We start from the raw sequence: 17609 nt of genomic DNA on the forward strand, positions 1-17609 counted from the left end.
TCTTTTTTATCTTAAGTCACAAAATAACTTTGCTTTATTAATTAATAAGTTATGTATCGTGATATATACATTTGCAGGTTTATGAGGTTCGGGATAATAAAATTTCAAATATACCAGCTCATGAATTGCTGGATAAATTCTCAGTCCATGAATATTTTTTATTCTCTAACACATCATGCCTACTAATATAATAACTTCAGAGTACAATTTTATTCCCCACCTTTCTTGTAAAATATAGTGCCATTGAAAAGCAGGAAAACAGGCCTGCGGGCATGCAACAGTTTAAACACGACGATTAGCGCCATCTGTAGGTAACACTCGATGCTTTTAATACAAGAATCTTCATCGGCATCTTCTAACACAATGAACATTTCTGTTTTTTAGTGCACAACCAATTATAACCAGGTAATACATGAAAGAATGAGCGAATTAATTAATCAAAACTGTTGTGACAACTTTATTTTTAATCATTTGAAAATAACACTGCAGTGATTTTCATAACTAATCATTACTTTGTCAACTCAATATTTCCAGCAAAACCTCAACACTTGCAAATATATGTTTTTTTCTAAAAAATAGGAGACAAGTCAAGCTGCAAAAAACTAAGAGTAAAAAAATAGCAAAATTAATTTTGACTGCATGCTGAGGTCAATGAGCATATCTGTGAAATTCTAAAAAAGCCTTACATTAAAATGAGCTGCAAAAAATGTTTAACTTTTATGCATTAGAATAAGAGTATTATATATACTCTGCATGAAGTTGAATAATGAAGCACAAAATCACCAAAAACAAATCATTAAAATTCTGATTTAGTATTTAAACAAACCTCCCAAAATCTCATAGGTAGCAAAAAAAAAAAAAAAAACAAAAAACATAAAACCCACACATTTAGAAAAGCAAACTGCTTAGCAACTGCTGGTAATAACTACCCTAGTTTCATTATTTTTCTATGCTGTGTATTAAGAGTGAATGTTGGAGCTATAGGTGGTATTGCTTGAGGAGAAGCTGTAGCTGTAGGAAGAGGAGTAATCCACACTGCCTCTACGAGATCCACTCCTGGATCCAGCGAGGGAACCTGCCCTGGACCCAGAGCGAGATCCGGGGTTAGAGACATTGTAAGGGCTGCTGATCCCCTTGGAGGATATCGAAGAAGCCTGCAGCATCTTCATGCCATTGCTTTCCTCCACCATGCAGCTGTCCATGGCTTCCTTGTAGGATATCTTCAATTTTGTCTTGGGACAGGTCAGATTCTTCTGGTAGTTCCGAGTATCCTGGAGCTTCTGAGCCCCCTGACCATCTAGCCAACTCCTGCGGATAGCCTCTTCAATGGTGATGCGACGTCCAGTGCCAGGCTCTATCAGGCCTCCTGTTAGGTACTGAAACTCCAAAAATCTATGGCCAGCTTCATAGGGCAGCCATGTCTCCTTCACCGCCTCTGCTGCAGACATTTTTCTTTTAGTCTTCACATCCTCAAAACCAGTAAAGGCTTTCTGGGCAGGTTTCAGCTTACTGGCCATGCTGTCATCAATGAGGCTCTGATGGACAGCATCCTGCAATGACAATCTCTCACCAGTGGCAGGGTTGATGATACCACCTGTGCATGCCTGGGCCTCTAGTAGCCTTTGTGCCGTAAGGGTGTCAACTATGCCCCTTCGGAGTGCTTCAGGAATAGTTATTTTCTCCAAGGTCTCTGTGTCAAATATAGCTGCCACAGGGCTATGATCGTCAAACATCTCAGGAGGAGAAACAGTAATAGAAATACTGCTGAAACGTTTACGGACAGTAGGAGAAGACGGTGAGACCTGGGTGGGACTGCTGCAAGTGACCATGTCTTCAACATTACTGGCTGCAATGGTCATCTCAGTACTGCTGGTTCTGTTGGTAATTTCATCAGCAAACTGGGTCAGGGTTAGCGTTCCAGCACGATACTGATCCAAAGACTTTTGGTTAATGATACCACGTTCCAGGCAGTCCTTGATGTCATACTGGGTTCCTGTTTTCCTATCCACTATCACCAAACGTGCAGAGCCATCAGAACCCTTTATGGTTATTTCCTCCCACTCACACTCTTGCTCTGACAAGTCCAGGAAAGTGTCATAGTCAATTAGCTCCCGGTGATAGGCCTCCCTTACTGACATCTCCAGCCCAGTGTCAGGATCAACAATCACAACTCGCCTCTTGCGAAGGACATTGGTACGGCTTTCCTGTGACTTTTGGGGCTTGCTCTTGTCTTTGAGGGGCAGGAGTATGAGGCCTGTTTTGCCATCTGTGATGCACCTCTCCTTCAGCTGAATATATGTCAGGTTATCCTTGGTATTTGGGTCAAAGAATCCTTTTGTGTCATCTCCTTCATAAGTTAGGATCTCATTCATCTCCTCATCAAAATATCCCCTCCTATAGGCAACTGCAACATCAATGCGGTGGCTCTCTTTCGGGTCAATAATCCCACCGCTGGCAATTTGGGCCTCAAGAAGACGGATTCCATGACCTTTCTCAATAAGCTCTTTCTCAATAGCCTGGAAGAGGGAGACTGTCTTTCCGGTGGCTGGGTCTGTGTATCCAGTTACTGCCTTCTCTGCAGACAACAGCTTATTCTTAAACTCTTTTCCTACCAGGCCTCTCTTTGTGGCCTCTTCTACTGTCAAGAAGACATTGTTGACTGGATCAACAATGAAGCCAGAAGCAGCTTGGGCCTCAAGAAGCTCCAGGGTGGTTCCTCTCATGATTAGACCTTCCTTCATTGCCTGATAGAAAGGCAGTATTCGATCATTGGCCTCATCATAGATCCCTGCAATGCAGGTAGAGCCATAGAGATAGGACTTAAGCTTGTCTTCAATTTCCTTTTTGGTGAGCTTGCCCTCTCTGAGCTTCTTTGCATCATTTTCATTCAGCAGTCCAGCCTTGACGAGCTCTGTAATAGAGACTTCTTTACGGAGACCCTTCACTGTCTCGGTCCCTTCTGGACCGTGGAGCAGAAGAAAGCCAGCAATTGGATCCACTGTACACTTCTTCCTCAGGTCAGTATAGCTTATCTTCTCATTTGTCAATGGATCCAGGTAACAGGTAGGTTTTTTGTTCAAAGCCCTGTAGAGCTCCTCATCAATGAGATTGCGATCCAAGGCCAGATCTTTTGGAAGGAAGACACTCAGAACAGGATCCAGTATGCCTCCAACAGACTCCTGAGCCTGGAGCAAGCGGATAGCTGTGTCTTTGTCTAAGTGGCCCTGTTTGCAAGCCTGACCCACAGATAACACTTTGCCAGTGTATGGATCTTTGAAGCCTATGCTAGCTGCTTCAGCTGTCACCAAGATGTCTCGATCTTCTGTGTCTACAATCCCTCTTGAACAGGCAGTATCCACAGGCATTTTCTCATTAAAAGTGGGGTCCACTACGTACCCTGTTGCTGCTTGAGCTTCGAGGAGCATGAGGGCGCTCTCTCCGCTGAGGAGCTTCTTGTTTTTTGCTTCAGTGAATGACATTTTCCCTTGAGAACCTGTCATCATGCCAGCAATGATGCCAGTACCCTTTAGACTAAGCTGGATGTCCACAGCTACTTCATCCACCGTTTTTTTCCCCTTAAGAAGCAGGTCCAGAGTAGCTTTACTGATTATTCCACAGTCACAAAGCTGGTGGGCTGTGACTTTGCGGCGCACCCCATCAAATATCAGCTTGGATGGATCAATTGTTGGGATCTTCTCATCTGTCTGGGTCTGCTTGCTCAGAGAGCAGGGTCTCCGCTGCAGCCTCTGTATCTCTCTCTCAAGGGCATCTTTCTTGATTGCCAAGTCTGATGCCTCCTTTTCGGAGATCAACAAACGGCTCTTGTACCTCTCCTCTACACTCTTTAGCTCCCTCATGAGCCTCTCAATCTCATTCTTTAGGGACAGCCTCTCTCGATCAACCTTGTCTCTGTCTGTTTCACACTGTCTAATCTGGCCTTCTCGCTGCTCATACTGGCTCTTCATGTAGTTGAAATCCTTGTGGATGGCATCCTTTTCATCCTGCAGCCGTTGTTTGTGGCGGAGCTCAGTCTCTAGTGTGAGCTTGATGCGAGTAAGCTCCTCCTCTAGGCGCTGATAACGGGTCTTGTCCTGCTCCAGCAATTTAAGCTTAGAAAGCAAAGTGTCCCTCTCCAGCCGCAGCTCACTGTACTGGCTTTGGGACTCATGCGCCATCATGGATGTCTGGGGAGAGATAAAAAACACATTACTATGTCTATTAATTGATGTCTATGTCATTAATTGATGCACAGAACAAAGAACCGCTTGTGGCTTTCCTTAGCAGCATGTTGCAAGAGCTTATCAACATATAAAATGTTCCTTCAGTATCTATTTAATTTGTGAGGTTGTAGATCAATTGAGCGTCCTTCAGAAATGTCAATTAGTACCCAATACTCGAAACAATTGACAAGGCACATATGTTAAGAGTACATTATATTATTAAATCAGTTAGTATATAGTGATTGTTATTATCATATGATTTAAGTTCAGTCACAAAGTGTGCAAAGTAAAAGGGTTAACAACATGCATATCTAAGAAAAGGTTTTTAGAAGTCGATAAATTTCATGCAAAACTACTAAAACAGCTCATTGGACACTAATATAACAGGGCTAGTTAGAAATCAGTCAAGGCACTGATAACCATTCATGCAAAAGGATAAAAAAATTAGTTTAATTATTTGGAGATGATCCTTCAGTGCAATCAAAAATACCTCAATGGATTGCTTTTGGATTTTTTCTACTTCCAGTTTAAGCTTTTCTCTTTCCTTGGTCAGGTCATTGATGAGAGCCTGGAGCTCCGTTGTCCTCTTGGTACTATTCTGAAGCTGGACATGCAAGGCTGAGATCTGAGTGGCACTTTCTTCATTAATTGTGTCTTTGCTAAGCTTCAGATTATCTTTCTCCTGTCTGAGTGCCCTCAGCTCCTCCTCCAACCTCAGTCTCTCCTTGGTCAGGTTTTGTGTCAGAGTCTTCAGTTTTTCAATTTCTGTGGTGTATTCATTAAGTTGGCGGCTCTTCTCCTCAATGGTTCTATACAGGCTCTCATTGCGTTGATTGAGCTCAAAAATTCGAGCCTGTTCCTGCTGGATCTTCTGTTTAAGTGTCCTCAGCTCTGCTGTGACAGCTGCCAGTTCCTGCTTGGTGACTTTATGTTCCCTAAGGCTCTTCTCCAGAGCCTCTTGGAGGGCACTGAGGTCCTGCTCATACTTCCTTTCAGTGCTGGAAACCTCTACCTGGATAGATTTCAGAGTGTTAATTGTAGTGGTGTGCTCTCTGCAAGTATGAGTCATCCTCTCCAACTCTGCCTCTATTCTCTTTCTACGTGTGAACTCCTCCTGGGTTGCTTTCTTTTGCTTCTCTAACTCAGCTTCCATCCCATCCAGTAAGGACTGGAGTTCGCGGATGCGGCTCTGCAGTCTGGCAGAACTCTGCTCAGCCTTGGTTTTCTCACAGGTCTGTTTCTCCAGCTCTACTCGGGTGATGCGGATTTCCTGCTCGGATAATTTAAGCTTGTTAATTGTCTCCAGATAGGAAGTGTTCTTTGACTTCAGCTCTGCCTCAACCTGCTTCAGGTGGCTGATTTCCAATTCCAGAGCTCCCCTCTTTTTCCCTTCCTCCTCCAGGTTAAGTGTTAACATGCTGATCTGCCTCGACATTTCCTGATTCTTTCTGGTAGCCTCCTTTAGTTTGAGCTCATCATCTCCTTTCTGCTGCACAAGTGCTCTCAGCTGAACCTCCAACTCACTGCGGATCCTTGTCTCTTGTGTCACTGAGGCCCTCTGCTGGCTGGCCTCCTGCTCTGCTCTGCTTCTCCGATCTTCTGTTTGAACAATGGACTGCCTCAGTCTCCTCAGCTCCTCCTCTTGATCTCTCTTTTCTGCAGTGAGTCTGTCAATTTGCAGTCTCAGTTCTGCCGTGTCTTCTTCTTTCTGTTGTGAGGCTTTCAGGATTGTGGTCTTGGTAACGTGGATCTCTGTTTCATAAGTCTGTTTAAGTTGATTAATCTCCTGGGTGCACTGTGTTCTTACCTTTGAGATATCTGACTCAGCGTTTCGTCGACGTGTCGCTTCCTCCTCCAGTAGTATCTTCATCCTCTCCAGTTCACGTTCCTTGTCCTTTACAGCCTTTTCCAAGTCAATCTTGGTCCAGTTGAGTTCTTCCAGTTCTTTCTGTCTGCGGCGAACAGCCCCCTCATACTCTTCTTGCTGGCTACTGTAACGTTCCTCTGCCAACCTTCTTTTCCTCTTTTCCTCATCCAGCTGGTATTTAAGGCGGGTCAGCTGGTCATTAAGATCTTGAAGCTGGTTGTGTGTGGAGTCCAGGCTTTCCTTGGTAGCATTAACTTGCATTACTGAGGTTCTTTTCACTTCCTCCAGAGAAATTAGCTGCTCTTTTGATTGAGAGAGCTCCAGTTTGTAGCGAGACAAAGCATCTTCCAGGGACTTGATTTTCTGGTTACGATCCTGGATGTTCTCCTTCAGAAGCCTCATTTCCTCCTCCAACATCTCAATCTTGGTGTTCCTGATCTGAGGATTGCAATGACAAAACAGAAAAAGCCTCAGTTATCTCATATCATTAAACAAACCTATTTGTTGATTTATCTTTTCATCTGTCATACAGTCCTTTAATAACACAATATTGTTAACAACAATGATGGCATCACACAAATCCAATACCTACCTTCACCTCTTCCATGTTCTTCAGAAGCTCCCCTAAGAACTTGTAGTAGTCACTAGAGCGGGTAAGCAGTTCTATGTACTGAGACTGGAGGTTAGCCGCCTGAGGGAGTAGAAATGATCAGATAAAGACTAATGTCAAATGTTCATATGTTAATGAGGTATTTAAATAACAAAAGAAATTAAGACATTAACCTTCAAATTAGCTGTATTACATGAGCTCATAATATGAAACAGGAACAGAAAATGAACTTACTTAAATTAATAGTGATCAAACAGGAGATAATTATGACTTGACTACATAATAACTAATGTGTATTAATAATGTACTGTTGAAATTGGTTTAGTGTTACTTAATAGAGAAACAGTAGTCCTACCTCTTGTCTGATCTCAGAAGCAGGGGACTGAAGCATTGTTCTCTTTAAAGGAATGTTAAGCAGAGTTTCCAGGCCTGAACTGTAGGAAGCCAGCTGCAGCTCATAGTCCTGAAAACACACATACCAATATGTCACATCATTGCTTGCTCAAGCTCATCAACTTGTGCAAAAATATTCTAAAATGAAAGAAAACAGTGCACATTAACTGGCTACCTACCTTTATGGAGGCAGCACAGGTGTCTGCATTTTTCTGCACATCCTCAACTTTCTCCTTCTTTCCTTTAATTTCAGTGTGAAGTGCCTGTGCAGTAACCAAAACGGGGGGGGGAATTAAATTCAGCAACTGAGTATGGCATCAGATTGCCAGGGCTGTGCTTCTTCTAAGATATATATCATTTCATTAAACAAAAATCTTAATTATCAATACTGTTAAATGTATAAAATCTGTTAAATTGTATATATAAATGCAATAAGACGTGCCTTCTGTTGGTTGAGGTGATCCATTAGAGTCTGGATGTCACTGAGCTTAGCCGTCTGAAGGGTGTCCTGACGCTTCCTGGCATTGTCTATCCACTGTTGCAGCGAAGTGCTGATCTGCTGATAATGTTTCAGCTGTTTCTCCTGCTTCTCCAAGTCCCACACTCTGAAGAGGAAAGAGTGGGAGAAAGAGGAAGGGATGAAAGGATTATTTTTAGTCTTGTTACCAGCAATGACGAATGGACGATATGGGGAAATATTAACAGGTACTGAAGACACGTGTGTACATGTACAGACAATCCTACCTGCTATCAATCTGGGTTTGGATACGGCGCCAGCGGTCAGACATCTGGCTCACCAGCTCTGAGTACTTGGCCAAGTCAGTGTCGCACTTGTGGAAGGGCTCAAAGATTTGACTGTTCCAATGCAACGCTTTAGCCAAGTTAGACTCCAAAGCTGTCAGCAGGTCTCTTTTTAGGTCAAGGTCACTCTTCATTTGCTGTAATTGACAGTAACAAAATAGAAAAGTCATTATAACCATACTTCCTGTTTAAGACTTACTGTATTTACATGTAGAGGTGATAGTGATTTCCAGCATCATTGTACAAAAACACACCCTAACTTATCAAGCAGGTAATCCAAAAACAGTACTTTTGCAAATCCTTTGCTTAAGTAAAAATAGCAATACTGCAATATTAAAATGCTCCATTGAAAATGTTACGCACTAGCAAGTAATTATTAGTAAGTCTAACTAGTATTATTAATAGAAGTAGTCACAATGCAGAAAAAATTGCCCCATTTGAGGGTTTTGCTACTACATACTGGATTAGTGAAGCAAAAAGGACAATATTTTCTTCTGCATCGTAGTGAACTAGAAGAACGAAAGTATCTTAAAGTTGTACTCTAGTACAGTACTCGTGTAAATGCATTCAGTTGTATTCTGTAAAGCCCAGTGAGTCCCAGTTTCCTTGAAAATGGAAAACAAGAGACTGCCGTTCAAACTAAGAATGGAAAATGTACCAAACCTTGAGTGTGTTCCGATAGTTTTCCACCTCTCGAACATCAAGAGAGCTGGTCTCCTTCTCTGTCAGTCGGGCCTCGTGGACTTTAATGATATCTTCAGCCTGGAGAAGGCTCTGGAGCAAGGCCTTAAGAGCTGACAGTCTGTTAAAGACAAACAGGCATTATGTTAAATGCACCTGCAAATGACTTTCGATACATTCAGTAAGAAGAAATTGATTTTTCTTTATAATCTGTAAAAGTATATGTTGCCATAGGTTCCCGTGCCAATACTTTGTTTCTGATGTGCAGTATTTACTCATCTGTTGTGGAATAAAAAAAAGGGTGATGTGACAGGAAAAAAATGAACATACCTTTGATGGTAGGCTGAGTAGAGACCCTGCAATCCTCCCAGTTTTTGGTTGATGATTTCCAGTTCAGACTGGAGGAACTTGGCTTCCTCAGAGCCTGGAGGCATCTCTTCCAGCTGTTTTATTATCTTTTCTCTTATTTGCAGGTACTCATCATAAATGGAGTCCAAATCTTGGTGCAATGTCTAGATATAAATATGCAAAGAAAAGTTACCTTTAGTAAATGTATTGTGTCTCAATTTTGAATTGCCTTCATAGCAAAGAACCTCACTTTTAATTACATGGAACATTTAATTAAAAGGTATAAACCTGCAGTTTCTGGATATGCACTGAGCACTCATGCACACTGTTGTCACCCAAGGGAACGTGGAGATGATTGGTGAGACCAGACTCGGCGACCTCCAGCCTGTGTCGAAGTTCTCGCAGACTACTGAGCAGTGTAAGGCTGAGGGTAGAACTGGTCTTGCTAGGCGCAGGCTTGACAGGCTCCTTTTTTATGGGTTCAGTCTTCACCCCTTCATGCCCTTTAATGGTTGGCGGGAAATTTCAAGAACATCAATTTATGGTGGGAAAACAGAAGTCTTTTGCAATTGGATTGAAAATATAGGGATTTAACACTCACGGTAAGCAGGCAGTTGGATAATCAGTGTGTCATAGTGATTCTGAGCTTGGTCGTAGTGACCCTGGATGGTTTTCTTATCCTCTTCCCCAAACAGCTCAGAACCTTGGCTGTTACGCATAAACTCTTGGTAGTGAGTTTCCAGCCTCTTGATGATACTGCGGTACTCCTCAGGACGCATGTTAGACAGCTACAAGACAGTGGAGAAGGGTCAAGTTAAGCCAAAAGACACAGACTCATGCAGGCAGTGTTTAGGATCAGACACCAACTGCTACTCAGCTTTGCTTGATGTGAAAACAGTAAAACAAAGAAGTTAACTGTATTCTCTGTGATATGTTACCATGCTCAAAGTGAGGGAATTGATGTAATTGATGTCTTTCAGGCAATACTGCCATGAGATGAGACTCTTGATGTTGATGTAGAGCTGGTTCCAGATGCTCATGATCGCTTCATAATACTGCTCATTCCTAGGGAACAGCATAAGCAATTTATCACTCCAGGTGTAACTACATTTCTCTTTGTCTGTATGTTACATATTCTGTGGCAATGTTTATCTTACCTCTGAGGCTTTAAAAAACTATGCTAACTAGACAAGAGGAAGGCTGTTAATCAGTGTTTCTTACTTGCTGGCGAGGCCGATGCTGTGTGGGTTTGGTGGGGGAATCAACAGACACACAGAGGGAATCAACATGTCCAGACCTCCAGGTCCCGTCACGAGCCAATTGCTGCGCTGCGAGTTATCCTTCAGGATTCCCTCGTTCCCTTTTAAAATTCCTTTCTGAAGCACATAATATAACATACCAACAGAGGAGACACTAATTTAATAACTGTAATATTTCACTTCAAACTCTCTGTGGGTGTTTCTATGTGTGTGCCTGTTTGACAAAAAGAAAGCGTAGACCCAACCTGGTCTTGTTTAAAGTCACATAAGGCCTGGACCATGATGGGGCTGCTGCTCTTCTCCTCAGGGTTACGAGGTTTCAGCCTGACGATGGTCTTAGATTTGCTGACCAGACTTTGAACCTGCCTCTTATTCTCCAGGATTCGCTCCTTCTCTCTCTGTGAACATGCAGAAAAAAGCACCACAATCATTCCATTTAGCCTCTTTAAAACTTCCCTGGTCAGTTCACCAGACATGTTAAGTGTACATATGTGTCACTCAACGAAGCAAATTCTTTGTTTTGTGTTTCACACCTGCAGGGGAATACTTATGTCATGGACTTAACAATGTATAATGATACCTCTAGGTTTCTCAGGAGTTCAGTGAGGTTTTCCAGTGAGGTGTTCTTGTCACAGGTGAACTTGCTTCGGATAGTCTCATGCTCCCTCTGCAGCTTTGCATATGTCTCATTGGCCTCCTTGAAAAACTAAAAATGGCAGACAAAAATTATGAACAATGCTCAAGTGAAAACATACAAGGCTCTGTTTCCATGAGAGCAGGAGCAGGACTTACCTGGCTGTAGGCAGCATTCTCCTTCAGATGAACATGGATACACTTGGTGATCTGGAGGAGCCAACTCCATTGTGTCTGCAAGGTGTCCATGTAGGCCTGTGGAAGCACATTAAGTCATTAGTACAAAATCACAGCATAGTTTGTTATTTAGAACAGGTTAACACCCAGAAAAACACCTTACTTGAATCTTATCTGAAGCAGGGTGGTTGTTGTTCATGAGTCCATCTGCTTTCACCTTCAGCTTGTTCAGCTCCTTCTCTTTCTCCTCCAGGTCTCTCATCAACCCCTGGAGGCAGAACAGAATGTAAAGGACCCAAAAAGTTTAGACTCTGGACTCTGAGAGGCAAAATATGCAACTAAGAATTCTTATAGGAAAAGAAATAAAAAAATACATAAACTGAGACAGAAACATTCAACCAGAAGAAGACAAAAGTTTACTGACAGAGTAGCTCTCTTGCTTCTTGGGGATATACTGATCGATGTTCTTGTCTCCCCAGTCAAACACAAGCTCCTCCTCCTCTCTCTCATTCACCCACATGATGCCTCGGGAGATCTCCTCAATGATGCTCTGAAGCTCACGCAGCTGACTCACACGGTTGTGGGACATTTTCTGAGACAGAGACAAGGTAAATTTACAAATTTGATACAAGGTTAACAAGTGAAAATACATGACGCTGCATGATTTTTACAAACTCGTGAACATTTTTTGTGAAAGACTTCTTACCTGCAGACTGTCCCATTCTTGCTCCAGGATGAGGAGGTTGTACCTGTCACCCTTTGAGTTCTAAAAAAGAGATTGTGTTTTTAATCAAAAACTACAAACACAAATACACTAACAAAGAATAAAAAATAAAGCAAAAAGATTTCAAAATACAGTAACTAAGTAACTAAGAGGAGCTCCTAGACCACTTACCAGATCATCTCTGGCACGGTCTACTTCCTGGCTCCTCTGGAGAGAGCTGTGGTGTTTGCTGTGGCTCATGATTTGCTTTTCAATGGTGGTGACGTCATCTCCAAATGGAGCTGTCTCAATCATACGCTACAAGATGCAGAATCACAGTTTATTATCTTCTACACACAATCAGAATTTCAAAATCAACCTCGATCAAAGAGAAAATAACATTTTATTTTATTACACATTGATTGTGGACATTGTGTATGTAGGTTTATGAAGGAAAAAGAAAAACTAATCCTAACAAAGAAATCTGGCCTACAAGGAAATATGACATAACCTGTCTCTCAGTGTTTTCTGACCTCCATACCCTCTTTCTGGCACTTTGGGCTGGGCCCATTCTCACTGGAGACATTATTTTTTAAAAACAGGTCAAGAATATATAATTGTTTTTTTTTCTTTTTCTTTTTTCTAAAAAAAGCTCAATAATTTACTGAAACATTAAGGCACTATAGTTTTCAGCAAATGCTGAAACTGGAGTCCGCTGTGCATTTTGTGGAGACTATTTTGAGTTGCAAATGATGAAAATAAAATTCAAATATACATTTGGTGGCTCTAGTGAGTATTTACAACAACAGGACAACATAAAATAAACTGTTTAATTCATTCTGTTCATTGTAAAGAGTGATATGTTTTTAATTAGGTTTTAAGTTCTGGGACAACAGTGAAAGCTTAGAGGAAGAGAGGAATAAGCTTTATATACAAAGACAAAACCCCTTAGTGAGAACTCATTGTTTTGATTTTTTTGATTTTTCATGGGTTTTTTGACAATAAGAACAACAATGAGCATCCTTATTCTTTAAGGCCACAAATTGATAAATCTCACAGATACAATTTTCTCTAATTGTTATTATTTCCTTAAATCTATGTCCTTCCCCTGTTTGTCCTCTAGATGTCAGCATATAATCACTGAGTGCACGGTTAAGCAGGAAACTATCCCAACTATCTCCCCCCCTTGTTCGCTTTGATAAGAGCTCTGCAGTAAACCGACTTCAGCCAGTCCCTGCTCTTTGCTCGCATTTTTTTTCCCCTCTCAAGGCTTTTGTTCTCTCACCACTCCCTTTTCCTTCATGGTTACTGGGCTGAAGCTACACACAAAAATGGCTTTTGAGAAACTGTCCACGGGGCAGCTAGCGTCAAGAGCACAAGAATGTTGCGCTCTGTTGGACTTTAGGTACAATGGCTGAAAGCACAACCAGCAGCGCATTGAGATTGGTAAAAATGGAAACAGTAGGTCACTAGGTGCTATCAGACATTTTATGAGCCAATACTTAAAGAACAAAGGTTGAAACATAAAAATATATGAAGAAGTATATCTGTGTCTGATGACAAGGGGAACATGAATGATGTTATATAAAGGGTGAGGCTTGAGGTGGTGACTGAATGACAGGGTGTGGTTTAAGGTTGGGTGGAAGGTTGAGAGAAGAAGGCTGTTTTCCCATGAGCATGTCAGCGATCTGCTGAGCTGCCATGTCCCGCAACCACTGACTAAGTGGAGAGTGTCAGATTTCACACTCCTTTACTTTTTTTTCTGCTTCCACATCTTTATCTCCCTCTCTCTCTCTGCTGCTCCATCTATCTCTATCGTTCTACCTTTCTCACTAACTGTCTTCCTTCTCAAATGGCAGAGCTCTTTCCTCTTCTTTGTTCCAATCATTCTGCACCTCTCTTGGCCTCATTCACTCACAGATCAAGTTTTGGCAGCATGTCCAGATGGTTTCAGTTACAGGAGGTCAGAATAAGTGATAGGGTAAGTGCCTGCCCCCCCACCCCCCTTATAAAAAATGGTGCACAGTAATGCACCATTAGAAGCATGCAAAGACATGCAGATTCGACTACTGACATTCCTCAAGTAAGTCAAACAAAACAAAACAAAAAACCAACTATTGAGCGCAGAGTTTTACCAAGATATTTGCGGATGTGAATGTTAAAATTGCATGAAAATCAGTAACTACAAATAAATTGCAAAATTCATAATTAAATGTTTTGTTTTTACGGGTGTAAAGAGCCTACGACAACAGAACACAGGTCACAGAATTAAACATAGATTTGACTGTTTTATCTGTCTCTAAACATATTTAGCATATTTTAATGTGTCTCATTGAAGAAAAAGATTCTAATATTGGTTTGAACCATATAACCATATTTTTGTGTTTTTTGTATTCCATCCTTACAGATATACCATGCAGGAGTTGTTGGTTGCTCTTAGTAAACTCACCACTCAAAAGTGCCGCCAGCAACTCTGAAAAAAGATCTGAGTGTCGTTTCCAAGTCGTCAAATAACGACAATTTGGTTTGGCAAGTCACCAAATCAAAGTATTCGTATTTGATGACAACCTGGGAATGAGGCTCAACAATCAACTGTCTTTCACCACAGTTCCTGATGCCAAGATACAGTCCAAATGCAAAATAATAATAAAATAAAAAAAACATATAGGTTCTCAGCACATACAGACACACTACAGACTTGTAAGGGGCCTTAGGTGATGAATGAGGGAGATTGATTTTGTATAAACATGTAGAATAAATGAATCTTTATGAAGAGCTCACCTTCTGTTGGGAAATCCAAGCTATGGCATCATTAAACAGCCTTCCCCCGTCAATGGAGCCTGCGCTGCCTCTGTTCCTTCTTGTGGTCATACCACCAACTAACTGCTGCTGCAGGGCGGCATGCATGTGCTGGAACTGCTCAATACTGTAGAGTTGCACGAAAAAAGGAAAATACTTTGTAACTCTTCCAGGGGCACACTTATCCCTCATCTTCAAAGAGCTCAGCTTGGCAAATACAGCTGAATAAGGAGAATGTTCAGAAGACATTTAACTGTTTCTCTGTAGGAGGCTTGGTTAAGCTATAAAATGAATTTCAGATGGTGTTCAAATGATAGCATATTTTACCCATTTAACGCCATCTTTCTATGTTCAGCTGTAGTGTACACACAGTCATGAGTGAACACATGCAAAAGGCAACATGCAAACACAGCACACAAGTCCACATGAATGCACTGTGCAAAGGCACACACACACAAGCACACAAGCACAATGGCTTACTTTCTGATGACATCATTAGGTATACGCATTTGCTGCAGGTCTCTGCCACAAAGCCTCAACTGCTCCATGGTTTCTCCAGCCATGATCAACAGCTTTTCTGCATCCATGGATGGACCCCCCTACAAAAATCATACAATACAAACACTGAACTCTTGTCTCCTGACAAACTATACTTCACTAATGATATCTGTTCTCTGAGTCGTATTCGGCCACATATATGATAGAGCATCATAATCATGTTAAAGCCTGCAAACAGGAAACTTGGTGATAAAGTCAACCAAACGGCAACCTTGAACTAATGTATTTATAATAAAACCTCTTCAAGGCCAAATTTGTCAGCCAATTTTACTTTTGGTCTACTTATTGTTTATCACTAGAAGTGAAAACCAAAACTTGAGATCAGTGACACTCGCTTCACTTACAGTTTGGAGAATCATCTTAACACGCTGCAGGTATTCTTGACACTGACTTGACAGGAACGCAGCTTTCTGCTGAACAGCCTGTGCACTACGAATAAAGAAAACGAGAAAGAGTTTTTGATATTCTTTTAATGCAGCTTTAAATACTATCAATGTGAAAGGCATAATAAAAAAGGGGTCAACAATACAAAAATCCTAACTTTCTCTTCAAAGGGCTAGCTACAACTCCAAACAGGTTTACTTAAATAACATCCCGCGTCTGTACTTTAACCTTTGTACACCGTGAGTTAAGCATTTATAAAGAAAAAATGAAATGAGTAAATAGTTTGAAAAGCTCTGGCACAGACACCGACATCACTATTGCAACATTGGACACTGACATCATGATGAACGATACAAGTGGGAGGACATTCAAGAGGTGTGTGCGAATATCTCCATTGTAGTTCACGCGATGAGGCAACAGATGAAACAACTGTGGATTTCTTAAAAAAAACACACAAGTTATTCAAACTCATGAGACCATGACGTTTTTAACAAACGGGCGAAGGGCTTCGGTGTGTTGGGGTGATGAAATAACAGCTTTATGTTGTCCAGCTACAGGTACAGTTTCGTACCTACAAAACCGAAACACTTTACCTGCCTGTGCTGCGGTGCAACGGTGAGCTAACTTAGCCTCCCTGGATCCTGCTTGATGACATTTTTCTCGTTTATGGTGTAAATAAGAACAACTTAACAATCTTAAACATCAACAAATGGATTCCTATGACATTGCTTGGATACAATAATACAATATATTCCTCAAATATCTTAACACATCTGTGTTTTTTGACAGAATTTTAGTGAAGTCATAATGTTTTCCGACTTGACTTCCTAAGTTTTCTACGTGACACACCGCACAGGTACATTTAACGGCTAATTTACGCTCGCGCAAAAGCGACAGGTATCCTCAAAGTTTTTACCTCATTCCACCGCCTCCGCCTCCAACCGTGCTAACTTGAACTTTCTGTCCTCCGAGGCCCCCGCCGTGCACGGAGGTCCTGGAGAAGCTGGAGCTGTAGGTGTATCCTCCGCCGTCCCCTAGCTGGTAATCCCCCTGGAAGCCGTTTCCACCGACGAACACGTCGTTTCTAAAACTCGACAAATCCGGTCGCGAATTACTTCTCGGGCCCATGGAGGCCAGTCTGGGGTTGGAGCCGTACAAGCTCATCTTTGCGGAGTTGTGTTAAATTTTTTAAGCCGATCGTCCTCTCTGCTGTCCGCACCGAGGGCAGACCTCTCCCCTCCCCGTCTCCTGTTGCGCAGATAATGGTCTGCTGTGAATAGACGGAAGCCGGACGCTTTTGGAGAGAGACCACACCTTAGTGTGTTTATGAAACACTCCTGCACTCACTTGCCTGTGCTGTGTGGGAAGGTCAGTCACAGGGGTTGTCATTTCATCCTGCAGAAACCATGAAGAACTTGTGTTGCAATAACAACTTCGAGACTCAGCTGAATGATCATCGAGGCTACATGTGAGATAGACATGAAGTTGGGAGGAGGAGGCTTACAACTTGTTTAGATTTTATATTGTTGTCTATAAACAAGTAGCCAGTCTTGTTACAAATCTTCAAAACATGTCCTAGAGGTTTAGACAGATAGTTTAGATTGTCAGAGAGATTAAATAATCTATGTGGTGGTAAATTGGACACCGGCTGTGTTATTGGTTTGGTTATACTGTAAGGTCTACCTCATAACTTGTAAATCTGCAATTGGGGTAAACTGATGAGTTTACATTATTTTGATTTACTGTGATTTTAATAGCTAATTTAACACATGGCACAGTAAATACTAATGTTGCTTTAGTTATATGGATCTGTATGGCCCACCGAATCACATTTACATGGTAGTGATACATGATGTGATTTATTTATTCTCTAGTTAATTTAGATTTGTGTTGCTGGCACATTTGCTCGCTCATTTTGCAACTCTGTCATAATGTGGTGTCATTTAAAGTCTGCCATATATCCAGCTGACAAGAGTTGAGGAACACGGCAGCCAACACATTTCATCCCCTGTGGAATGAGCAGAGATAGTGGTTGCGCAAAGAATTTGTCGTCCCTGGTTCAACATACTTGAGGTCAGAAGGAGCCCATTTGAGACTTAGTTTAGTGTTATGCGTAGCTGCTTGAAGCAAGTTCACCAAGTTTTCTTTTCACACTGATTGCTTCTATTTTCTTTCC

The 17609-nt window shown here is 41.7% G+C and overlaps 1 protein-coding gene across 2 annotated transcripts; it reads right to left on the minus strand.

The window, feature by feature from the left end:
• Positions 1–433: 433 nt before the first annotated feature.
• Positions 434–16820, minus strand: LOC124069870 (desmoplakin-like). 2 transcript variants are annotated; one of them, XM_046409361.1, is made up of 24 exons: positions 16350–16820; positions 15394–15478; positions 14972–15090; positions 14474–14618; positions 11885–12010; positions 11696–11755; positions 11414–11581; positions 11153–11257; positions 10972–11067; positions 10760–10885; positions 10425–10577; positions 10142–10296; positions 9859–9985; positions 9522–9708; positions 9209–9423; positions 8903–9084; positions 8555–8693; positions 7835–8028; positions 7533–7695; positions 7270–7353; positions 7053–7160; positions 6680–6778; positions 4711–6525; positions 434–4184 (listed from the first exon to the last, which is right to left on the minus strand). In XM_046409361.1, exons 1-24 carry the CDS (start codon positions 16595–16597, stop codon positions 960–962), a joined length of 8124 nt encoding a protein of 2707 aa, XP_046265317.1. In that variant the 5' UTR covers positions 16598–16820; the 3' UTR covers positions 434–959. The 2 variants fall into 2 exon arrangements, with proteins under 2 accessions (XP_046265317.1, XP_046265318.1); XM_046409362.1 differs by having other exon boundaries at positions 6028–6525; positions 16350–16806.
• Between the last annotated feature and the right edge of the window lie 789 nt (positions 16821–17609).

Source organism: Scatophagus argus, chromosome 13 (genome assembly GCF_020382885.2).
Source record: "Scatophagus argus isolate fScaArg1 chromosome 13, fScaArg1.pri, whole genome shotgun sequence".
NCBI classification, from domain to species: domain Eukaryota; kingdom Metazoa; phylum Chordata; class Actinopteri; family Scatophagidae; genus Scatophagus; species Scatophagus argus.